The sequence below is a fragment of the Oncorhynchus nerka genome, unplaced genomic scaffold (assembly GCF_034236695.1).
Source record: "Oncorhynchus nerka isolate Pitt River unplaced genomic scaffold, Oner_Uvic_2.0 unplaced_scaffold_1419, whole genome shotgun sequence".
NCBI classification, from domain to species: domain Eukaryota; kingdom Metazoa; phylum Chordata; class Actinopteri; order Salmoniformes; family Salmonidae; genus Oncorhynchus; species Oncorhynchus nerka.
In genome coordinates, this window is record NW_027039906.1 from 45,289 (window position 1) to 71,954 (window position 26,666).

The 26,666-nt window shown below is 42.5% G+C and overlaps 1 protein-coding gene across 1 annotated transcript; it reads left to right on the forward strand.

Annotated features, from left to right (window-relative positions):
- The first annotated feature begins 621 nt into the window (after positions 1-621).
- lmo1 (LIM domain only 1) lies at positions 622-23,975 on the forward strand. The gene is made up of 4 exons (XM_065015472.1): positions 622-1,483; positions 16,232-16,445; positions 21,651-21,776; positions 23,430-23,975. Exons 1-4 carry the CDS (start codon positions 1,462-1,464, stop codon positions 23,533-23,535), a joined length of 468 nt encoding a protein of 155 aa, XP_064871544.1. The 5' UTR covers positions 622-1,461; the 3' UTR covers positions 23,536-23,975.
- The last annotated feature ends 2,691 nt before the right edge of the window (positions 23,976-26,666 follow it).

Here is a 26,666-nt window from a genome sequence, read left to right on the forward strand (position 1 = left end):
TTTTAGCATACTCCACTCTAAATGACTAATCTTGGTTGTATCGCCCCTTAATTGGTTACCAGTCTCCGCAATGCAAGTGAAAGTACTGCTATTTAAGGTTCCACCATTAAGCAGTAGCAACACTTTCTTTTTGGCAATAACAGCCAACAATTAAATTAGCAGATTCGAAACTGAACCTCCTATCTACCCACTAATCAAAACGCAGGCCATCTGTTGTGCTGTCTCTTATAAAATGACTGTTTATCTATGTATGATAATTGGGTCTGGACCACACACTAATCACGCCGTTATATTCCCAGAAATATCCAGATTAATACAATAAGTTATGCGTTTTCTATTCTATCCTGAAAATAATGGATAGTGGAAGCAAAAAATAATATGCACGTGTAGTGCGCAAAATTAAAAATATTGCATAGTAAAACTGTATGTTTGTCTCCGTCTGTCTTTCTCTTTCCTGTTCTCTCAAACACACTCACAAACACGCGCACGCAAGCACGGACATACACAGGCACACGCACGCTGGCACCCTCACTCACACACACACTGACGCATGCACACGCACTCACAGACAGACCACTCACACCCGAGCGCGCACAACACACACACCGGGACACACGCATGCACACTTTCCCTTAGCTGTGCTTTTGTGTTTTGTCAGAATTAATGAGAAAAGTTCCCTTGCCCTAGGGGTAATTAGTGTCCTTGGAGTTAAATAAGCTAATACTTAGACACCTCTGGCACAAGCAATTATGTTTGTGTATTGAATAATTGATTCAAAGTGGGGGAAGGGCTGCTAATCAGATCTGAGCATAATGAATTGATTTAATTAACAGGGGAATCTGAGGGTCTCTGGGAACTGCGCGCACTTATTCCGTAGCAGGAGCGGGCGCAGCACATAAATTGGAGAGAAAGGCAGTGTGAGTATGCTTTTAGCAGTTGGCAGGTCTGGAATTGGATTTCTTGAATATAGTTACAGTTTCGGAGCAAATGAGAACGGGGAGAGAATTTCACAGCGCGGAGGGCTCTGTCGTCTAGTCTAAGCGTTTGATACGAGTACAGTTAGATTCAGGAGATTTTACTGCTTTCCATTCTTTGTTTGCGTATGGAATTTACGAAGACCAACCAACATTGTTTTACGGGTGTAAATTGCAGTTTAGTCCGGAGAGGCAATTTTTGTGTTTAGTAAGAGTAAACTGAGCGCGGACACTTTCTTTCACGATACATTATATTATCAATTGCCTAGAATAACATTCAAACCCGCGTTCATGTTACAAAGGTTTCCGTTACTAACGCAGATACAAGCCAAACGTTCGTGAATTTTCAGCTTGCTGAACACATAAGGACGATTCGGTCGCTGTTTCAAAGCTCATTTCTAAGAGAAGCCTTGCGCACACCGACTAGTGAAGCCTGCTGGAGCCGAGAACGGATCGTCTGGAGCCGGACTCCTCGTTCCTCAGGACGATGGTGTTGGACAAGGAAGAGAGTGAGTAACACCCCCGATGATGGGTATTTCAGCTGGATGTCACATTGGAACAGTGTTTGTTTTTGTACTAGGTAGATAACCCAGCCTACCTCAGGATATATGTTAACCCACATTCCCCGTCTACGAAAGACACGTCTAGTAGACTTATTTGGATAACCGGTGGTAATTATTAGCGGGTTTTTTTTTGTCGTGAAGAACATGGCTATTTTACTTCAATATCCATTACAAGTTCTCAGCACTCACATACACATACGCCTATTTTTCTGAAAGACTACATGTCTTCTGCAATTTGGAGCTTTATGTGATGACTGTTCACATGATGGGCATTGCAACCTTAGCAACACAACTCGGCTGTAAAACATGGTACCACTTTCCCTCTGCCTAAAGTGCTCCTCGCATCCTCTGAAGTTACCGAAGCAGCTCTTTGACATCAGCACAGGATGGGAGATGCAATTCGAGTGCTTTTAACTTGATTGCACATTTTGGATAGCACCATGCAATAGGGATGGCAGTTTCCTTTCCTAATGCAATACCTGTCTATTTTGAAATGGGCTATGTAGGTTAATGAACAAGTAATCCCATTCATTTTACTTTAGAACAAACCTGTTTCTCTTGGCGTCCTATTTTGTGTGTAAATTGATATTTAGTAGCATATTTCATACAATGCATACAAAAAGATAAAGCTAACCAAAAACCTCAAACTTGGAAGAAACTGTTGTGAAACTGGATCACTTAACGTCTGTTATCAGTTTGTGTATAAGTGCTATCCAAAGTAGTTCTTTCTATCACTTGTGTAGCTGATCTATGGTGAGGTCTGTATTCTTAATAGGTAGGCTACTTAATACCTTCCTCACAGCGTTCTAGGACCTAAAATAGGCTATTCTTGTCATATCTCAGAGAATACTGTCATCACACATTTGGTTTTAGCCAGAGGCTTTCCCCCCAAAAGTAATGGCTTTCATTTGTGACCCATTATTTATGTTTGAAAATTGATATTTCATATCTCTTAGCTGAGCATCCTTTCACTTACCCATCTAAAAACCAATAAAGGGATTGCAGTAGAAACATAAATTGGTCTGTCTAGCTGAATCCATGTTGTGCTAATGTACCCAGATTAACTCAACTGTAAATTGTCTCCTTTTGATGTCTGTCTTACTAAAAGTTCCCTATATGATTCATGATTCAGATGCTTTTAACAACTATTGGCTAAGCAATATGGTAAATGTACAAGGTGATGCAAATGGCATTAGTGGGAAAGGATGCACAGGAGCATGTAATGCAGTCAATACTACATTAACTACTGATGCCCAATTACAGAACCAGGGAGAGTGGCTTTTAGGAGCATTAGGACTTGCAGAAAAGCTGAGATCACCTGCTGCTCATTGCCTAAAAGCTTCACCCTTTGCTTGCTGGGGCCGACAAAGTGCGCTGGCATTTTGGCAGGGATGGGGAGAGAGAGAGCTGCTTGGATCTGTGCTTTCCAATAGCTAGAGCAGGCTGTTAGTGATCCATTGGCTCAGAGACATTGCCTGCATTTTACAGTGTCCATACTAAGCATAAAGCCGTTTAGGCTACTGTGTGTGTGGGCTACTTGGCAGTTCAGCGTACTTCTTAAATGCTGCATATATTAGCCTACAGTAATGTGATAAGACCACCATGCAGCTTTAAGATCTTGTTTTCTGCCTTGAATCACATAAGTTGGAAACTTATTCTCATGATGGCATTTTTTCTTAGGGAAAAAAGGAGATGTTGAGTCTGACAGCCTGAGTTTTATTGAAACACTTTGGCTTTAACAGTGCTGAACTTGTGAATATGTGTGAAGTTTCTAGGAGGTCTGATGCCTCACAACGATCTAGGGAAATAACCAGACAGCTCTCTCTCTTCTAGAGAAAAGCTCATCTTGTTTCCCACTTTTGAGAAAGTAGGATACAAATCAATTCCCTCTCCACCTATTTTTAAACACTCACACATGTTACATTCATGTTTGACCTACTACAAGGCTCAACTTCACATGACATCCAGCTCCAGTGTAATAACGGGTTACTTGGAGTTGTAATGGAATTGATTGGTTTAAAGGTCTTTACCATTTCCCCATGTATGAGCTGTGTGTGTTGACATTAAATGTGAAAACAGTGATGGTGGACTGGAACCACCTGCTCGTATCACTAACATGTAGTGCTATACCAAGTGGGTCATGAATATCAACTAGCCTTTCTGTCCACCTCAGACATTCTGTTCCTAGCTAACTATACCACCTCCCCATAAAACTCTATTGACAGATTAACCCAGTCTGAAAATATAGTACTTCTGGTATTCTGAAGATGTGTAGTGTGAAAGCACCACATCCTGAAATTACTTAATATTTATGTCTCCAGAAATGAATGGCACCACCTTCCCCAAATATTCCAGGTGAACATTTTATTTTTGCCCTCTAATATAAAGTTTCCAATTGACTTCTAATTCTAGTGGAAAAAAGCAATTCAGCCATTTTCTTTCCTTCAAGGTATTAGGAACTATCAGCTGCAGCAGAAATAATTGGGTCCTCATTGTAGACATGTCTTTGGCTGATCATTCGCACCACTGGGCTTTCTAAGAACCTGTGGCTGAAGAGAACCTCCAATCCTAAAACCTGATGATAAATTCTTGGTTACCTTTGCACTTTAATTTACGACCCCTTGAGCAGCCTGTCCAATGAAATGTGTACATTCATAAAGCAATGTTTTTCAAATGAATACAGAGACGTGATCTGTCGGCTACTGTAATAAAACTTGGGCTTCAGGCACGATTTTTATTTTGAAATAATAAGAATTGCTTCATTCTTTACCGGAGTTACCATGGTAATTCTGTCTTGTAGCTATGTCATATTGATTTAGAAAGTGGACAGTTATTTTCTGTTATTCCCTTTCTGCGGTTTGATTTCTAATTTCCAGTTGGAGATTACTTTCATACATTTCTTAAGTCGTTTCACTTTTTCTCCTCAGGAATGTAATTTTCTCTCTTGTATTTGCTACTTTTTCAGCTTATTGGCTTGTTCTTACTCTAAATTAAACTTGCCAATTTCAAATATTGAAATTGCACCTGTATCCTTTGCCCTGGGCTCTAAACAATGTTACAAGTTATTTCAACATTTCATATTGTGTGGTCACATCTAGTTATTAAGATGGTTTATCATGCCACCTGCTTCCTTATTGGAACACATCTCTCCTCTTTCACTTGAATACCTTCCCAGTCCAGTGGGGATATCACTGACGGATCAGTGGACAACTGTCTGGTAAACCTTGCTTGGTCAAATGTCTTGCCATTCTACTATTGTAAACCTGAATGATTCGTTATTATCACTAATGAAGACATGTTATGCAATGGCTCATATGGACAAACAGGCCATGTACAGTTTACAAAGGGATATCATTCATACAACAGTTATAACTCAATTACAATGTGATGTAGGCATGGAAAACACACCACACATTCACACCTCTCACTCACTACTTGTGCCCTCTACGCTCTATGCATATATTGCCATAACTGTTCTCTATCTGTTCAATATGCAACACGACACTTCAACAAAAATATTAACTTCCAACATACTGAATTTGATGTCAGTCAATTTAATTTCACCACTTTTAAACAGTGAGTGCTTGATTCAGTATGATCTTGCATACACACAGTTCTCACCAGACCCAATGATATCTCTCACCCCAAACCAGATCCCTATCAGAATTGTGTTTCACATCAGTGACTGCAGAAGATGCATGTCCTTTCCCATAATTTCAGTGGAGCTCAAAGGGCTGAATGGGGACTGAGACACTTGTAAGCAAGATCCTAGTGCACCCACCTTCCTCTGGTGCAAATGGCTGCTCTCATCAGAGAGGCACACTAACTCAATGATGCACTCCTGAGCTCTTCGAGCATCCTTTTATCATATCCAGAAGCCACATGCTCTCACGTTATATTACAACCTCTTACAACTAAGATTAATTTTCCCTATGCATCATGGGAGAAAGAGTGACATTGTCAATGTTAGAAATTCTTCTCAACCTGCACTTCACAACATCCACCTGTTTTATTCAAAATAGTGCGTGGTGGAGGGGGTGCAAAACAATGTCAGTAAACACAGAATTCTCTAACGCTCCAAGGATACCTACTCCATCACGCCAATGTTACACAGAGAACCTTTTTAGATGAATGATTATTTTAGACCAACTTTTATGACTTCTCAAAACAACCTTATTTCTCACCTTGAGTCTTGAGATGAATGCAGACAGCCCGTCTAGTAATTTAATAGGATCTCGATGTCATAAACCCCAAGTTCCAAAATGGGGTGAAAATGGCAGCCATATTGATCTGGGAGAAATCCAAACCAGTCTAATTGGAAAGAATGCCAGTAGACACATAATCCAGATTTGACTTATGCAGGAAAATTAAAGTAAGGTGTGATGTATCAGAAGTTGTGTAATGGAATTATTGTCATATAATTACAAAGTTTATATTGGTTTTATAACACATTTCTATATAAATAACCTCTAAAATACAGTGTACAAAACATTAGGAACACCTTCCTAGTATTGCATTGCATGTCCTTTTGCCCTCAGAACAGCCTCAGTTTGTCAGGGCATGGACTCTACAAGGTGTGAAAGCATACCATTGGGATGCTAGCCTATGACTCAATGCTTCCCACAGTTGTGTGAAGTTGGCTAGATATCCTCTGGGTGGTGGACATTCTTGATACACACAGGAAAAAAACAGCAGCGTTGCAGTTCTTGACACACTCAAACCAGTGCGCCTGGCACCTACCAAAGGCACTTAAATCTTTTCTTGCCCAGTCACCCTCTGAATGGCACACATACACAATCCATGTCTCAATTGTCTTAAATCATTCTTTAACCTGTCTCCTCCCCTTCATCTACACTGATTTTAACAAGTAACATCAATAAGGGATCATAACTTTCACCTGGATTCACCTTGTCAGTCTGTCATGGAAAAAGCAGGTGTTCCTAATGTTTTGTACACAAGTGTAAATGAAACGGACCATAAATGTCTCTATTTGAGTTTTCTTGGATAGCTGTGAAGGCTATATGATACAGTATCAGTACTTGTTGCATTTACATATTGTCTAAGTCCCATCATCAACTGATTTCAACCAGTGTATGGCTGTGGATTGACTGCATTGTTTGAATGGAATGTTGGCATAATGGCAGTTTGAGAAATGTATGGAATCATTCCTCTAAAACTGTATGGATGGCTTGCTAGCTAACAAACAGTGCAGATAAATTCATTATTTTACACAATCCTATCAGAGTGCTGGCAAACCATGGTTGACCAATTCCCTTACCAAAATGGTTGACCTTTATCCCATTCTTACTACATTTGCACACACTGTATGTAGACTTTTCTATTGTGTTATTGACGATACGTTTGTTTATCCCATGTGTAACTATGTGTTGTTTTGTATCGCTTTGCGCTATCTTAGCCAGGTTGCAGTTGTAAATGAACTTGTTCTCAACTGGCCTACCTGGTTAAATAAAAAATCATAAGGTTAATGTCCATTCTAGTATTGTAAATCCTAATTCTAAGACTGAGGTAATGCAGACACGCTCAGTGTTCAGACCGAGGTAATGCCCCAGTCATACATGCTTGCTGACCTTTGATTCATACACAAGTAGTGTTATTCTGCTTCACATTGTGGTCCTTTGAAATCTCTGTGATGGTGTCTCAAGTAGCCCTGCAGCAGGAGCCTAATAGTACATGCTGTGTATACTCTACTGAGAGAGGCTATACAGTTCCATATGGATGATTTTACTGTTGGTGGTTTTTAATTGACTTTCTCTGGTCTTAAAAGTATATGCTATTCTCCCGACTCGTCTGGTTATAGCAGGAATCATTCACTTCTCACTGCAAGGCTGAGATGCCTTGTCTGAGGTGGACTGCTCTTGCACAGATACTCTTGCACAGATACTCTTGCACAGTACATTGGTTTCGTGTGTTACATTTACTGGTAAATGTTGTCTTGTATTGTCACTGCAACAACCTCTCTCTCCTTGGACTTTACAGTAACAGGTTGTTAGTTCACAATGCAGTGAAAAAGGTCCAAAATAGGACTTGAAAGATATTTAGACATACAAAAGGAATGCTGTTTTGTTGAATGTTTAAATGAGCTAGTGATCACTGTAAAGAATATTTTGTGGGAATTGAATACTGCGGCATAGTTGTACCAGTCTGTTTGTGCATGCACGTTTCCATTTTGAAACATTGATCTGCCGTTATGCCTATTAACTGCAAGACCTTGTATAATCCCTCCTGAAATAGTCCCCTGATACGTATTGGTTCATGTTGTTTACTGTAGATGGAAGTGTGTGTGTGTGCTGCTCAGTAGGGGTGGAGGCCTTTGGAGGCACTCATTAACTCAACTGTATTTCTCTCTTCCAGGGAGATCTCAGTTTTCTTGGAAGCTGCTAGGGATTATTGAACCCTGGGTTGTGTGTGTGTTGGTGTGTGTGTGTGGTGACTCAATTATGGCTCAGGTACTGCTTCTCAGTTGAGGATGTGAGTTCAATTTGGCATTCTGATGAGGGAGGTGCTTTAATGTTTTGGGACATTTTAGCTTCTGAAAATGGTAACCCTTCAGACGTGCTTTTAAAGGTGTTGCTGTACTGATACCATTTTCATAATGAAAGATGCACAGCACTTTTGGTTGCCTCACATTTGAGGTAAATTCTGAAGGATAAGGAGGAGGCATGCAGTGAGTTGAGGACAGGCTAAAGAACAACCACTTCCAACAGAAGTACTTAAGATGTTAATGGCAGATATCCTTTTATTTTCTGTTCCGGCAACTAAAGCTTTTTCACTTTCAAGTACTCTCAAATAAAGTCTGTGATACTAATCATTTTAAATGTAAAGCCTATAAGTGACTATTGTTGGCCAAAACAAATGTCACATAAATGTATTCAGGTCAAGCACTTCAGAGACATAAAATCTACAGTACACCAGTCTACATAGAAATGGAGGGCAATGCACTTAAAACACAACAGACAAATAGCAAACAGTATATAGTGCTGTCCATTAAATGAGAGGCAACTAACAATATCTGATTGGTTGACCTTCAATAAATCAAATGTTGAATAACTAATTAAAGGCTGTGATTGCAGGTTTATTTTCCCCTCCTGAAAGCGGGGAGATTGGGCAGCGGGTATTGAAGTTGAGGATTTAATCATTGCTGACAATGAGTTTGCCTACACAACCACAGTTTAATCCATTAGACGTGAGTGGCAGCTGAGATCCATGCACACACTATTGTGGTCAGCTTTAATTGAAATTGGTAACTGAGTGTGGAACATAATAACCCCCTGCGTCCATTCATGTACACACACATACACACAGACATAACGGATGCACACGCATGCTCGCGCACACACCTATCCTCTTGCAGGCAAGGCTTTTCTGTCCCCATCACACCAACATGTGACAGATTCCCCTGGACTAGTCAACCCAATAATAGAATAGCCATTTCATTTAACCCAAGAGTTGTGCTAGGATTTAAAAATGGCATTGAAGAATAAAGACCAGAATAGCAGGCGTAACACATCTAAGATGTCGACTGTGATGAAAAACATTGGCTATTATAAAGACATCTGGAGAAGCTAATGACTCAATAACTCCTACAGCATTACAAGCCTGCAAACACACCACCGCAGTAGGTCAAGGGCCCTGCCTAATGCAAACCCTACCATCAGTGTGTGAACTGTCAATGGCGACCACCCTGTCTTGGTTCCCCATACAACCCCAGATCCAGGGACCTTTGAGGCCCTACTCTCCTACCGTACATCAACCTGGCACATTATTGACCCCATAAGGAGACAGAACCATGGTGTAGGAGTGAGTGCTGCCTAAATGTGACGTTGGAGGCCTGTTCCCCCAAACAACTGCCCCCTGTGGCGTATTCGCATTATTCAACATTAAACGCCCCTCATGGCTCACCACAGTGTGGGGTTATTTTTCCCTCCATTTTCGACTCACCGCGGACCCTGAATGGCACACCTGTCTCCTGGCATATCCTTTGAAATAATAAGTGTGCTGTAATTGCAGGGGAGTGGGGATTTCATACATCACTTCCTGACCTTGGGATTGACACAAACTTTAGAGGCTACATTTATGCCTCCTGAATGCATTTTTAATGTGGGCTAAAATGTGTTTGGGCATTATTCCGTGCCGGATGGTGGAAAGCATCTGTGACAGTGCTAATGGTTACATTTTGCCAGGAATCATGAAGTGGCAGATACGATTGTCCCCTTTATCAAACTCTGAAAAGATCTGGTTGGAGAATAGATGGATTTATTGCCTTATTCAAATGCTAATGCAATCGGTGAAAAAAATGAATTGAATTCACACATATGAAGATGCATTCATCATCCGGGTTATTGACAGCTTGCTGGCAGTCGCCCTAATGGAACTGTGGTGAGGTAGATGGCTCAGAGCTAGCCTGAAAGAGGCTCAGTTAGCAGATTAATGGATATTGAGTTAGGCTAGTTTCAGAGAACTAGCCTAACAGAGGGTGAGTTAGCATGCTAAAAGAGGTTGATTTAGCAGCAGGCTAATCGGGAAAGGAGGATACCTAGTTTGTTGCACAACTGAATGCATTCAAACAAAATGTGTCTTCTGCATTTAACCCAACCCCTCTGAATCAGAGAGGTGTGGGCAGGCTGCCTTAATCAACATCCATGTCATCAGCACCTGGGGAACAGTTGTTGGTTAACTGCCTTGCTCAAGGGCAGAACAATAGATTTGTCCACCTTGCCAGCTTGGGATTCAAACCAGCGACCTTCAGTTACTGGTCCAATGCTTAACCACTAGTTTACCTGCCACCTTTCAGAGGTTGCCTATCAAGGTAGCTTTTAGAGGTTGAGTTAGGCTAGCTCTCTGAGCCTGCTGCTAACTGAGCACTAAAAACAAACTGACACTGCAGGCCCTCAACAGAACCGGCCTAACAGTTGATTGGCTGGATACAAGGTCAGACACCTCCCCCTCTTCACTCTCCAAGCCTCAGATTGTTCTCCTGATCTTTCTTCTTCAGAAGTTCTTGGAGCTAACCCTGCATAACGAGGGTTAGGAGCGATGGGCGTTTCTCTATTTTATTCTCACTCCCTTTTGTGTGAGGGCTGTCGACAGCTCACCTTCCAAAACTGTAATCTCACCATGCTTGTGAACAACCAAGTGTTGGAACAAGTTGGCTTTTGTAATAACTCGGAAACCCTGCCGGTTTCTCATCTCAAAATAAGCAGTAATGAATATAATTAGAAAGCTGTTCCATATCTCTGTGATACATTTCTTTTAATTAACCCCATGTGAATACATTTAAAATAATAGGGGGTGAAAGTGTGGAAAAAACAACCTAATGAAGTATCTGTTAATTGGGATTGTTTCTGCAGCCAAACCACAGTGAGTTGGGGCCACCAGGAGCTAACAAATTGTGCTGTAAGCATCCCTGCCTCCACAGAAAAGGGCCCATGCTGACTTCAAGTGTAAGAAATGCACCTCTGACGTGATGGAAATGACCGGCGGCCTGGAGAAAAGGCAGCCCTGTTCCAGGCCTCTCTACTGAGACTCCCCACACCGCGCTTGAAGCCGGGCCAGTGTTATTGCAGCCCTAATGCGGTCGCCTCATTTGGAGCGGATCAGGAGTAATTATGGTGGGGAAAGTGGCTGCCGACCACGGGGGTCAGGACACTTGTAACGTGAAAAGAGCAATTATTTCAGGAGACAAAACTCTCCCTTATCCCGGGCAGGGCCAGGGTCAATGCAAGGGACGGCTGGGCTCAGTTTCACCGGGGCTTATTAGCCACTGCAAAGTTTGCCAGAGTGCATCTCGTTAATGAACAGTCCCCTCCTCATCGGCACCAGGCCCTGCTCTACCCCACTTACCGGGGCTGTTAATTATGTCATAATCAGAGCATGCAAGCCCAGCAAGCACTTCTCACAGACCCAAGCATTCATAACACAACCGTCTGGAAATGTGGCTGTACTGTAGTATCCTGTAAGAGATCACACCCAGACAGAACCCACAGGACTAGTCTAAAACATGCTGAATATAAAACCATGTGTCATTGACTGCATTGGCCTGTGAACGACTACTGCATGTGTTTATCCTGTCTTGGAGCGATATGCTCCAACTGCGGGGGTAATATGGATCCTACAAAGTCTTGATTTATGCTTATCATTTTGAATGCACTCATTTGTCTCCTTTCAGCTGGCCTATATTCCAGCTGATATTATGACCAGATGTCTTGTGTTTTGTCTTGGCAATAGAGGAGAATTGGTGTCTACAGGCTCAATTACAGTAATGATGTGAGCTGATTGAAAGGGGCTGATTCATGCAGACAATGGCAGGACATCTGCCTGCGATCCCCATTAACCTCCATGGCGGCTGCCTCGGCCCTGTCTGGGACAACATTCTATTCTGGATTGCCATGGCCACAGCGTTTACAGTGAGAGAGGGAACACAAAAGCCTGGGTTTACGGCTTCAGCCTCTTCCAAGCCACTGCAATATTCACCAGAAATTCTACTGAGCAACGCCACCACTGGTTAAGCAGCTCAAATGGTTAGGCTACACCAACAGGACTGAACATTGCTTTTACCAACCCAGAATCTAAGATTTCATTGTGCCCACTCACCATAGTAGAAATAAATGCCTAATAATAAACACTAAATTATAATGACTGAATTGAAATACTGTCCAAGAGAGCATGGTTCATTTTCCCATACAGAGTTGATCTGTTAGATGGTTTCTAAAGCCTATCATATCCTTATTGAGCAATGCTTAAACGGGAATCCATGTATAGATTCATAGTGCCTGATTTAATGTGTCTGTCTGATGTCTTCTGGAGGAGTCAGTGAGTCACAGAGGAGATGATGAACACAGTTGTTTCACTTGAATGCAGTTGTTAGTAATGTAGCATGTCATTTCTCGAGGCATCTCTCAGCGTCTGTCATTGTGGTTACCAGTCTCTTATTTACTGCAGTGAGCTGAGAGCAGTAATTATACGGGCCCCAGAGATGAGGTCCACTCAGCCCAGCCTCCCCCAGAGACAAGACGCTGCCTGAGTGATGCTATTCTATCCCCTTCCCTCTGCAGGAACCGAGGGAGCCTGCCTCACATCAAGGTGTCACTCCACCTAATTGATCAAATGTATTTAATTCCAGAGTGACCCCACCCACCAGGTAGTGATGTACTGTACACATTTCTATTCAGATGTGCTTATTTAACAGATTAGCATGCAAGCAGATGTATGATAGGAGAAGGAGAAAAGGGGATCAGAGGGCAAATCCTCCCTATTTTCTCTCTCTCTCCATCACTCCTTGTCTAATCTGAGGATGTGCCATGCAGATGTGATAATTGCATTTCAATGCTTTAAAACGTTTCCTTGAGTGCACCGAACAGCTTATTTTCCTTTTAAAACGTTAAATACATCAAAAGGGTTACCACATAGATTCTATTTTTAGATAGCGGTAAAAACTGATCTTGAAATGGGCTTACATAGCATCCGATTTCTATCTCTATAATGGAAAGTACATGGTCTGACCGTTTCAATGAAAGAGAAAAAAAACATAACTGAGCAATGCTCAACATAACATATTGTTAAGAGATAAGGTCTTTAAAAAAGAAGAGGGGTGGAAAAAGACTGAGATGACAGACCTTACACCAAGTATTAATGGCAAATTAATTTCTTTCTCAGGGAAAATATTTGGCAAGGCAAGATCCCTCTTTAAAAAAGACAAAAATGCATTCCCTGTTGAAATATGAATCATGGTCTAGCAAGGTGTTTTTGGGACACCAAATGACACAGGAAGGTCAGTGGCACTTGTATTTGTTAAATGGATTGGATTAAGTGGAGGCTGCCTCTTCGGCTGCTGCTTTCCTTTTCTAATGTAACTTTTTGTTCTCGGCAGGTTGGGAAGCGTTGTTCCACTCAGGGATTTCACATGGTACTAAGTGTGGTGACAGGTGCAAAAAACTATTCTCCTGGTATTAAGGAAATTGACATGACATTTGTTTTATACATTCATTTATTCTGTCACTACTCTTTGTTTAGGAAATGCTACATGCAGTGTAGCTACTACTGGAGTTTCTGAGGCAATTTTCCACAGGCTGTTTTGGTAGATGACATCAAGCACGTGTTTCTTCCCTGAGACAGCAGGATCTGTGCAGTAAGCATCCTGACTTCCTAATGTATCTGAGGCTTTTCCTCTGTTCAGGCAGCACTCTCAGGCCCATAGAGGGAGCACTGTGTACATGGTGGTGGGGAGGAGTGTCGGACTCACTGCAGTTTCAAGTCTGGGTTAGGGAATAGAACATTGCCACGTTGATGTTTAGGATGTCTCAACATAGGGAGAGCTCCAAAGAGGCTGAAACAGGGACGTGCTGTACAGTCATTCCATAGAAGGGGTTAAACCCCCTCCTTTGCAGAGTTGATGTAAAGCACACACATGTTATGTAACAGGGTAGGTAAATGGTATGTGGGGGGGCGGTGGTCTAAACCAATTATGAGTGGTTCTCTGGAGGTGGGGAACGACCTTTGTGTATAATTAGTTCTCTTATTTAAAGCAAAGATTTTGAGTAAAATAACTAATTAGCTGTCATAAAAGGCAAATTAAAGATTTTTTTGTGATCCCTGAGGGAATTGAGGAAACCTGATTTTGTTTTGCTATGCACATGCACAAACCACACACACACACACATACACAGCACTCTCTCTCCTCATTAAGACTGTTTTTAGTTCTGTGGAAGGCTGACAGGCGAGCACTGTTGGCATACCTGCAGAGAGCTCCTCTAACAAGCCATGAGATGCAGGTAGAACAGACCACCCTTAGCTAGTGTGGCTTCAATTTGAAGCTTTTTAGCTTCATTTACACAGAACATTGGTATTTATAGCAGGTTTTGTGATCCTAATGCGCCAGCTTCAAGGTGCCCGTTTTGGGGAGGGAGGAGGTGAGGGAGCTGGAGGGTAGGCAGAACACTAATTGATGGTTCCCATCACCAGCGCTGGACCAATTAGCCTCCCCTTTCCACTTGTGATAAAGAAATGGGGCGAAGGCTGAATACCACCAGAGCTCTTATTCTCATACAAACCAAAGCCATCAATTTAACTAACAAGCTCACCCTTTCCCTTATTTTAAAAGGAGAGATGCTAATTATATTATATTCACAGTATTACTGATGGTCAGAAATTGCTGATCCAGATTTGTTCAGCCATAAGGCATGTGTGGGAGACGGAGGGAAAGACAAAGGAATAGAGACAGGAACATTTGCTGTGCTTTGGTATTCAGCAGAACAAAGTGCTATGGTGTTTTTGTGCAGGGGAAAACGACATGCTCAGAGAGGAGAATCAGGGGCATTGGGTGATACAACTGCCTAGCTACCAGCAGAGGCTCTGTTTATCATGGAAATAACGACTATGGTTCCAGTGAAACTACAGGGTGGCTGCACAACACCACTGACATCCAAACACAACTAGAGGACATCAACACACACATTAGAGCACTACTGTCCTGTAACTGCCATCTCTCTCAGACAAATATACTGTAGGTCAATAACAACTGTCTTTACTAGAACACAACACCTCAACAACAGATCACACCTCTGAGGATAAAGACAAAACATCTAGAAAATGTACTGGTTATATAAAAGCTATGAAATTCAAGGAAAGCCTCCCAGCATACCATGTCTTTAAACCATCGGGCATTTGCCGTTTTATTGGCACCCACATACAAAGCGATGGCCGTCCTCCCTCCCCAGGCTGCGTCCGGTTTTTGAGAGAAATGTTTTGAAAGCAGAGGCGAGCGGTGGCCGTCGTGTGTTCTATTAGACAGATCAATAGCTCAGTGTGTGAGAGTGTCTTAAGAGCTGTTGTCCTGTGCTTTCAGCTGTGGCAGACCTGTTAGTGCTACGGAGGGGTGCCGCCTGCCACTGCCTCTGTACCAGCAGTGGCCTGAGGGGGGCTTTTAGTCCAAACACAAATGTCAACCACACATAGACTATTAGTGTTTAGTGCAGTTATTAAATGGACTTTATTTGTCCTTTAGGAGGCTAAAAGGCACACTTAAAGGGGACCAGCGTGACAGCGGGGCAATTTGCGGGTTTAGTTACTCAGGCTCGCTCGTTGCTGACACATGAGTACAGATAAGTGTAAAAGAAGGAAAGGCTGTAATGCAGCGAGCGAGCGTGGTGTGTGTCTGTGTGAGTGCGCGCTGAGAGGCACTTAGGCCATAACATATCTCACTGGGGTCTGCGAACAGCGTTCTTGTGGTCAGAGGCGTTTTAAAAGGTTAATGTTAATCTATACCAAACAAAGCCCATGAGAAGCTTTTACAGCTGTGGACAGTTCAGAGCAATGAGCGCTGATGAAATGGTAGGTGACTAACATAATATACAGCATGCTGTAAATACCACGGTAAGCAATATGAGGTCTGTCTGTGACTCTGTTACGAGTACAGCTTCAGATAATCAGTAGGCCTGTCTGCCTAGTGTGGTTTACCTGGTGTGAATGTAGTCCAATGTGATCTGTGTGCCTATCTGAACGGAAGAGTGTTCATGTTAATGCCTATTAGCAGAGGCAGTGCACTGTGGCCCTTCTCTCGTGAGGCTCTGCTGCCTCCAGACACTGCAGCAGCAGCCTTATCGAAAAGAGAACATGAAAAGTCACTGGTGTTCCTGGGCAGTGAATCACGCCGCGGCGTTTGTCTCCTTATCGCTACAGGTGTGCCGATGCTCTCCGTCCAGCCCAAAGGGAAACAGAAGGGGTGCGCTGGCTGCAATCGCAAGATTAAAGACCGCTACCTGCTCAAGGCCCTGGACAAATACTGGCACGAGGACTGTCTGAAATGTGCCTGCTGCGACTGTCGCCTGGGGGAGGTGGGCTCCACCCTCTACACGAAAGCCAACCTCATCCTCTGTCGCAGGGACTACCTGAGGTAAGGGAAGCCACAGTCAGTCGCCCCTCATAGAACAGAAAGGCCACGCCCCACCTAGGGCTGTGTCAGCTCTCTCACTACTGCTAGGGTAACACCACCATGAATGTCTATGAACCTGCCTCTCACTAGAGCTCTCTAATTTGGGTCCATTTGTATGTGAACCAGTGTTTTTCTCAAGCTTTTAGAAGACATTTCCTCCCAGGCTGTTTTGGTAGATCAAGCGCCTGTTTGTTCCTCATTATAGGATATCGATGTTGACTAGATGTGTGTCAATTAAGCCTGAATCCCATTATGCTCATGCGTGACTCTCCCCAAGCTCTGATCTGAAGCCTTGGGAAGGCAGAGCGGAAAGTTTCCAATTCCACATTTGTATGTTTTTAGCTCTCTTAAAAACATTTTTCTGTTTCAATTTTTTTGTTGCTTTTTACATGAACACAGCACTCTGCCCTCGCGGTACAGACCTGGTTTCAGTAACAGTAGAGATGGGTCATGTTGTGTTCTGGGACGACTCCAGGCAGGCTAGCTTCAACGTTAGTGTCTGTGGCTCAATGTTTTTCCCCTGTACCCTGCCATCTGTTTCCTAAATTAAACATGATCATTTCCTGGGCGTTAAGTCACATTCCCTGGGGCTTCCGAATGAGATCCTACCATTTATCCCCGAGACCATCCCCTGGGGGCCAGCCTAGAGACCTTGCTGCCCCTGGCCTCTCCCTGTCTTTCCCCTCCCTCTCCCACCCTGCCCTACCAGCAGGTCCCAACCGAGAGGGGCTTAGGGGCCGGGCGTTGAGAGGAGCCATTTACCATCCATCAGCTCCCACCAAGAGTTAATGCTGTTAAGATGCAGTGAGAGAGGTTCACTAAACTGCTGCTGCCCCCGGAAGGGGCAGATGGTGCCATAATAAAAGGAGCAAATGACAAGAGAAGGCAAAAATTATTAAGCCAAGAATGGCGCTTTTGACATGGTTAAATATGATCCCCTAAAAGGGCTGGCTTCTCCCTCCCTCTATCTGATTGATTTCTTCCCCATTATGAAGGCCTTATCGTGGACATCAGCTCCCTGATGAAAATGTGTTCCTATGGGCTAACTGGCCTGACAGGCAGCTCTGCAGAAAGCAAACTCAAAGCAAGACCAGGGCAGAGGGGTGAGAGAGGAGGGAAGAACATGAGGGGCAGAGGGGGCTAGAGTGAGAGGGAGGAAGCAAGGGAGCGAAACGTAAAGCAGGAGAGGCGAGGGAGAGATGGGCTTTCTGTGTTTCTGCCTGGGCCATGATGGCCTAATGAAATACAGCCCACTCATCTGCTCTTCAGCCTGAGACAAATGCATGCCACTTAATGGCTGGAGATGTTTGAGATGAATTCTATTATGGAACAAATTAAAAACATTCCCTTTCTCAGCAGCGAGGGAAGAGACTGTTTTAGAGCTTATAGTTTTAAAGTAGGTGACGCAGGCTCCATACGGCCTTGTAATCCCCTCACAGAGCCCCCGTCCTGCACGGAGAGAGGAACGCTTCCCCTCACCTCCATTAATGAAGTGGAATCCTCCTGTATGGAGCTGCAGTTCATTAGGGACATGCAGCCAGGGTGGATCAAACACTATTTATTTCCCTGGGTTTGGAGCCCTGCCATGCGCACATTAATTATTATAGGAGCTCCGTCTGTGTTCGTCCTTCAGGAGCTCAGGAGCACCGGTAACATCTTGTGCACACCCCCAGCCCCCGCTCTCCCCTGGCTGGCCTGCCAGCAGTGTCTTCTAAAACCTCAGATCAGAAGTTTCTGAATCCACTTGACATTCTATTCCCTCTGTTGTAAAAGGCTGGGTTGGTTTTATTAGCAGTTTTACCACACTTTCATTATCACGCAGAACAATAGATTAATTAGGTGTTTCATTTTTGTCTGGGACTCAGGATCTGGCGACCTCGCCAAAGAAGGTTGACAAGCCAGTCATGCTTTTGATCGCCCGAACCCCAAGCCTGACATCGTTTTATCTTCTAACTGACAAATATTTTAAGGGGAACATACTGTATCAGCCATCTTTTTATCAAAGTAGAGTGCCTTTATTTGAAGTTTAAAGCACTTTTTTTCCCAAGCTAATGGACATTAAGTTACGCAGTACCGTCAGCACTGCAATGGAAGTAGATATTAAACTGTAATTAAAACATCTTAATATCTGTGGATGTATTACTGTATGTCAAATGTCTCTGCCACCCACTGGAGATAAAACATGAAATAAAAACTATAATAAGACAGTTACTTCTTTCCTCAAATAAAGTAGAAAACATTTTCTGGCAACATTTTGAAATATATATTATAGCAAGCTTTACACCTTCAAAGACACAACTGTTGAGGAAGGTCAAAACACGCCTTACATGAATTAATACAGTAGCTCTCCTTTCTATGAAATCGGACAAACTGTAAATGGAGCGGTGAATCTGATCTTAGAACAGAGTAGAAGACTTGAAGAGCTCAAGTCCAATCTCAATGAAACAGAAGACATGCAGATGATGCCGGCATGCAGGGGGAGAGTCTGAAGTTAGCGGAGCAGCAAGTTCAAACAGCTAAAGAAAGCACAGCTGTCTCTCCAGATCCACGCTAAATCACACAATAACTGAAGGAGTGGAACAATGGAGGAGAGGCTCTTTAACTTTAATGGCAGTTCATTTTGTTTCAACCAGCTCCACCATATCAGTGGAGGAAAATGACTTCCAGTATAAACTATTTTGTTTCCTCTCAACGCTTGCAGTGTTTATATATTTTTTCTCAATCTTGGCAGTGAACAGTTCACGGCATGCTAAATCTGCCTTTTTGGTAATGCACATTCATTTTTTTATGGCATTCTGTTGAAGATCATGTTTAAAATTTCAGTTAACGTTTCAATTCTACAAGCACACTATGCTATGTTTTACTGTAGACAGTATGGATTGAATAGATATGCTGTGAAAGTTAATTTCACAACTATGAAAGTCCTTCAGCACCCTCACTGGAAAGTCCCACTAACCGGCCTCACCATGGTAATGGCTGGTTTCACTTTATCTTACATTATATAGCTTCAAAATCCATCCCATTGTCTCAGTTTGAGGGTGACCTTCCAAAAGAGTACTTGTAACCTTCTAATCCACTTAAATTAACCACTATTTTAAGCTGGGCCCTTTCTGTGCTTCAAACCCTGCCTAAAGAATTGACTTCTTAACAAAGTAGGCTTGGCAGCGGTCTGTAGTGAGGGGCAATGTATTCTGCCCTCAAATTTTCCACAGCATTCATTCTCCACTTCAATGGGACAAAAAATCGTATATATGTCGAAATAATTAGTATACCAGTTATGAGGATACTTTTCTTAATCCTAACAGACAAAATGTAACTGCATCATGAGCTACTGCACGATTGTACCAGTCACACAGCACAGTATGCCATTACAATATGTGGGAATTCAGAAGAAAATAGTCTTATGATTTGTAATCATTCTTAAAAGAACTCAAATCTCTACTGTATGGTGAATCGCAATTAAGGTGTTGTGATCCTCATTCCCACCCAGCTCTCCCTAGTGCTATGCATGCTGGTCTTTGTAGTCCCAATTCCACAGTGCCCTTCCACTAAATGGTCAGCACAGTGTCTCGGGCTATTACTCAAAGTGCGCTGCAGTCCCTATATCAACCACAGAGCCCAGGGCCCACACTGCCATAACACTGAAACACAACCTACATGATGGCTTTACATCACTGACATGTCCCCTGGGAAGCATACAATACTGCATCCATATTCACAGGGCCAGTCAAGTAGCAGGTCAGCACACACACAGAAGGACATACTAGGTCTGAGTCAGACCACAGAGATGATAACAGCCTGGTTTAGTTTGAGCTAGAACTGATGCAGATGCTGATAATAACAGAATCAATACAGAAGACTGAGTCCTTTTCATCTGTTTTTTTAAAGAGGAAAGAAATCACTATATATATAACATGAATAAATCTAAAGGCCTGACAACAATCATTTTACCAAGTGGGTTTGAGCAGCAGCACCTCGTCCGGGTGGCATGGAAACTCAGCGGTCAGAGGTCTATATCAACACACTTTACTGGAACAGTAACCAGTTCTAACAATGACTTTGTTCAACACTTCGTATCTATTAGAACCAAACAGCTCTGTCTCGCTCTCTTTCTCCTAGTCTAAGGCACCAGCAGCAGTCCTCTCCTCTGGGGCAGTGTGCTCTAATTAGACCCTGGGTCTGCTGGAGGGATATGTTTTCTGTGACAAGGGGAGAGCAACCGACAGAGACTAATATGGAGAGGGGATACCAACTTTTGACTATTCTCTCCGCCTGAGTCTCCTGAGCCCACAACTTTGGGAACGTGTTTGCCACTGACAGTATGTTAATCTGCTATCGCCTGCCTGATCCCCTTTCGCAAAGCTGTGGCGCTGTCCCCTTTCCCTGCCTGCAGAATGTGCAAGTCTATCTGTGATTCAAAAAATCTTCAAATTAAACATAAGGCCAGGCGCTTGGAAAAAAATGTGACTGGGGGCTGCAGGCTCGGAGTGGAGTTGCCTTTGCTTTGAGGAGGAAGATCTACACCAGTGCCTCTTGCTCTGCTTGTGACCTTCATCGTTTGCCTCCTATCTAATAAGCTTAAACAAACAGCAGTGAAATGTGAGTTGTGCGTCTGTTCAGTGTACTGCCGAACATCTAGTTACCTCCAGGGTCTCTCCGCCATTCTCCCAGGCAGTCTCTGAATGAAACAGAGGGGGATCGAGGCAGAGTCCTTGCAACAGGAATATTTTGAATGTTTGACTACATTATAGAATTTAGCTTCTTGTGTAAAATCCAGCTGGCTTTGGTTGGAGCAAGTCTCATTAGGTACTTTGGTTTTAAAATGAAAACTTTCAACAGTTCAATTGGTTGCCTCAGACCTGTTTTCATTGCTTTTGCTATGTGCTAGGAGAAAGGCTTTGAAGAAGGGGATTAGAACCATGTGATCATTTTAATTAGATCATTAGCAAAGAATTAACATCTAGGTTTGTAGCCCTCATTAACAAAAAACATCAAATGTGTGCCAAGATAGATTTGTGTATTAAATGAGATGTTTTCAGATTTGTCTGTTTTTCACCATTCTTTCTGGGGTTTTTTTCTTGGCTTTACTTTTTGTTCGCTCCTCTGTTGCATGAAGGCTAAGGAAGGTACGTTAATCTTTGTCTGTATTTTCTCTCTCTCTTCCAGGCTCTTTGGTACAACAGGGAACTGTGCTGCCTGCAGTAAACTGATCCCAGCCTTTGAAATGGTGATGAGAGCCAGAGATAATGTTTACCATTTGGACTGTTTTGCCTGTCAGCTTTGTAACCAGAGGTAAGAGAGAGAGAGAGCTCACAACTGTGTCATGAGACTGCCTTTTTGAAATATGTAATGCTGTTCTGAAATGGCCATTAGCTCAAACTAGTTAGCCATTTAACAAAAAAAACTACCTCTTGAGGTGCAACAGATCTGTTTTGGGGTCAGTAAAACTAAACCCAGACTGTCTGTGTAAATACAGATGTTTTTTGTTTTGTCTTCCCATTTTGAAAGCACACGCGTGTTGCATTGCATTAGCAACATTGTTCCTTCTGTTCTATGTTGACCCTGCCATTAGTTTGTTTTGTGACTAGAAACAACTGGGATTATAAACTTGAGGGGAACAAAATGATCTCATGTATCAAAAGTGATACAGCTGCCAGACCAATGCCAACACTCACAATGTTTTAGTTGAAAGGTTCACTTTTAGCCACAGCAATAGACCTCCAAGAGGCCACTCTACAGGAACATGCCTTACAAGTTTGGGTACCACACTACAGGGTAGTGGAATTAAACAGACAAAATTGTTTATTTATATAAATACTGTATGCTATTCAGTCCAGGAATGTTAACTAGACACCTTAGTGACCCACATGGGCAAAAGCCTTGCTCACTCCATCCTAGGTCCTGACCTCTCCTCACCTCTGAGCTCTACACTATTACATCCATACATACTCTCCTCACACAATGCAACAATCCCATAACAGTTCAGCACAGAGAACACTCTGCTAATCATGGGGCATTGTGACCCTCTCCATCCATACAGCACAGGCACATTAACCTTCCACAGGGATGAGTCAGTAACCATGGTGAGCACCTGGCTGGGGTATGGGAATGCTGGCTGCAGCCACTCATGGGGCCAGGCTTTACTGGCTCACTGATACCACAGCCATTGCCCCTCTGCCAGCCCTCAGCCTGCCCAACACATTACTGTGGCCCAGCCTGATAAGCAGCCCTTCCATCAGTACGGCTGCTCTTATCTTCACTCATTCTGTCTATGAAGCTGTGTGTCGTACAGTCCATAAGCACCGCCATTTAAAAGGATGCCCCTGACAAGGCAGTTAACCCACTGTTCCCGGTAGGCCGTCATTGTAAATAAGAATTTGTTCTTAACTGACTTGCCTGGTTAAATAAAGGTTAAGGCCTACTTGGGGGTGTGTTTTTTTTCTTCAATTAACTTGAAACCTAGAGACAAAAATTCATACAAGTTGGCACCCAAACTGGTGTATGGAAAGCTCGCCCTGTGGCAGGGTTGCCTTGGAAACCGGTGTGGTGCTTTTCTTGTTTTCCAAGCCTGGGAGGGACTGCTTTCATTGGATGTCAGTCGCATGATTTGAAATGAAAGTTTAAAAAAAATGTTTTAATCTACTTGTATTTGAAGCCACACCTTCAGTGACCATCAGAGGGGCCTTTGAATCACACACAAGGAACAATGGCATTTGTAAACAAGCGACGTCGCCAAACGGGTACAATCAAAGCCCAGAGAGCAGCAATGGCCATCGCCTTTAACAGCTGATCTCAATCAACCACATTCTTCTCCTAGAGCAATGCTATCATTATCAGCCTGTCAACACAAATAACTGTCATATTGTCCTCAACTAATCTCCTTTGTCTCCCCTTGTTGTCCTCCTTTTTATTAATGCTTTGCCTTTGTGTTTTCCTGGCTGGCAGGTTTTGTGTGGGGGACAAGTTTTTCCTTAAGAACAACATGATTCTGTGTCAGATGGACTATGAGGAGGGCCAGCTGAATGGCAGCTTTGAGACGCAGGTTCAATAGCCGGGCCCAGTGGCAGCGACCAGGACCCTCGGCCCGCCGTACTTACACATGATGCCATGGATGTTCTGCTGCACTTGGGAAGAGGAGCGTCTGTCTGCTTGCCTGCAATACTTTTTAAATAGCCCTTTATCAGTCCATAAGGACTCTATTGTAAATGTACTACTTTTTGCCCCTCCCCTTGCCCCTCCCCTTCCCACCCCTTCCCAACACTGAGCAGTTACAAGTTTTGATGTACAGTTGTGCCTGCTTAGCTGAGCACTGTATTGCTTGTATGTTTTTGTGACGTTTGTTTTGGGTTTGTTTATTCTTTTCCCCTTTCGGGAACGTTTCCTTGGAGGGTATGTACAGTCTGTTTTCTCTGTATATATAAACTGGAACATTTATTTTATGAAATGTAATGCAATTTTATTACTAGTGTGAATTAAAGATTCTTAAATGTTCATAGTGAGTTTTTTGTTTGTTATACCAAAACCAAAGTTGTTTGAGGAGGCTGGCTCATGTGTTGATATATCATTATCATCTCAAACCACAGAGCTGTAAAAAAAAAAAAGCCTTGAGGGAAAACATTTCATTTTTTTTTAAGTAATGGAGGAAAAAATGAAGTTTTATTACATTTTGCAAAGACTGCTGATGGAATTAGAAATGCTGTTTCAAATGAACTAAATAAGATTTTATTTGGAATAAAATAATGACTTCTCCAGACTGTGTTGTTGTACTGAGCGTGCAGGTGTCATGAAAGAAGCAGTGTTTGGATGAGAACACAGAGAGAGAGCGAAAGAGCGTCTGCACCCACTGAATCATGCCTCGCTAATTGCCATCTGATTATGAGTGTGAATTGGCTGGGAAATGAAATGCACCAGCAAATAACAAATTAGATAAATGCTCATTGCATTTGAGTTTATTCTAACTAGATGTGGAGCTGCAATAACCAATTTAGGTTGGTGGCACCGTCTCAATTTATCTGAGGGGAGAAGGCAAGGAGCAAAACTCAAGACTTTGTTATGTCATTATCTTATGAAATAGAATGTGTATATACAATGTAGTATTCTGGAATGATATAGTTTTATTAGTTAATACTGTTTTAGCAAAAAGATAACTTGAAACTGTCAGATAAAGTAACAAAAAATGTGAGACATTTGCATCTCCACTTTTTAAGGGAGAATTATGAGTGAAAGCAAAGCTTGTCTTGAACATATGGGGTATTAAAAGAGAGCGGAGCATATTCAACAGATCTGAATAGCTTTTATGTACAAAGGCATTGCAATTAAGGGATTGCTACTTAGGTGACACTATCCTTTGTCGTACTACTTTTGATTTTCATCGGTTGGTGGTAATTCTTGTTTCTATGGGCTCAGAGCCACAGGGGACCTGCTTTGCAGCGTTTCTGCCATTTAAAGCAATTTTCATTCATCCTGAGCAAAAATTGTGAGGAAACCAGTTGGGGTCTTTGAGCATTTTGAAATTTCATTTAAGCATGTCTAACAACTTTGGTAAGAAAATATATATAAAACAAACTCTACATTTATTTGAATGGACTCTAATGTTATCGCAAAAACTTTTAACAATGTTTTCAAAACAGGTCATTAAAGATAAGTCGTCTTATTTATTTTTGCTGTAAAGGTATATTAAAAACTCCACAAATAAAATTCAATGTATTCATATTTTTTGTAGACCTATATTCTAAATGTACAGCGTTAAATTGATTTCTTTTGAGTTTTAAAATCTGTCCCTCAGGCAGTCGCCTTGGATTACTGTGCCACAATGACATCACATGTTTTGATAGTGATGTCAGAGCTCTCAGCCCAGCTCACAGTCGTTAATTGGGACTTAACAAGTCTGGAACACCAGCCTCATGCAGTAACAGTACTGTAGATACAGATGATATAAAACCTGTGCTCACCCAAACATTCATATAATCAAGTTTCATATAAACAAATGTGATACCTCAACACATTCCCAGAACTAAGACCCACAGAGTCACAAGACATAGAGCTGGGCCGTGTCTGGTCGGTGCAACACCCAAATGGAGCAATCAGTGTAAATAATAAAGGAGGTAAGGATTTAATGGCAGTAATTAACATGCTGGAGGTTTTTACAGGTGCACCCAGAGAGCACTGTGTGTTAGGGGTATACATGAGGGTGACTGTGGGCAAGACAGCGTGTGACTGGAACTGTCTGTCAAGGTTATGGGAAAGGCAGAGAACAATTGCCAAATGATCATAAACTTTTAATTTTTCTCCTCCACCTGCATAGCTGTGGCATTTCCAGCTGGATGTGGGGAACACATGCAAACTGAACTTTCCAGTTTCTGCAGGATGCACACAACTCCTATTCAGCACACCCCTGGTCTTCAATTTCCTCTCTGCTTATGTGGCTGGCTGTACCTCAGATTCTGGGCTGACATTCTGGAAGCACTTTATTCCAGCAGACCAGCGACATCATTTGCTAACAAATACATTAAGTGTGGAATGTGCATTAATTAGAAATTCATAAAACATCCAGACTCACCGGCAGGTGTGCAAATAAAGGATTAGCAAGACATCAATTACACCACATAAGAGTACCTTTTAATTGCAGCTCCTGGATTGATTTACAGAGGGAGACAATCGGGCTCTGTGCAAGACGGCTGATTGCTCTTTTTCTGGAAAAATTATGAAGATAATAATAATCTCACCAGGTTACACTGTGTCCTCAGCTACACACAGACAGACAGACAGACACAGACAGACATTTCTGGTCTGCATTCCCATCTGCCTATGTTGGTGGAGATGTTATTAAGCATGTTGAGCAGTTATGACTCAAGTCTATGAATGAATTCTCCATCCTCCATCCACTGTGTTCCTGATTTGCATTATGGCATCTGCTTAATTAGCTGGGCTTGTGTCATGTGCTACACACAGAGGAGATGGATAAATGCCCTTCACTCCAGCTCAGTTAGTATACCTGCCTTCCTCACTCCATATGATCTACAATACCTTCTCCTGTGTTACATTAGATCTCACTTTTACATTTTGCATGCAGTAGTTTGTTCCAAATCAAATCAAATTTTATTTGTCACATACACATGGTTAGCAGATGTTAATGCGAGTGTAGCGAAATCCTTGTGCTTCTAGTTCCGACAATGCAGTAAT

Coding starts and splice junctions, on each gene's coding strand:
- lmo1 (XM_065015472.1), top strand. CDS start 1,462: ATGGTGTTGGACAAGGAAGAGA. Junction 1,484..16,231: donor GGTGTTGGACAAGGAAGAGA/GTGAGTAACACC, acceptor TTATCGCTACAG/GTGTGCCGATGCTCTCCGTC. Junction 21,777..23,429: donor TGTCAGCTTTGTAACCAGAG/GTAAGAGAGAGA, acceptor CCTGGCTGGCAG/GTTTTGTGTGGGGGACAAGT.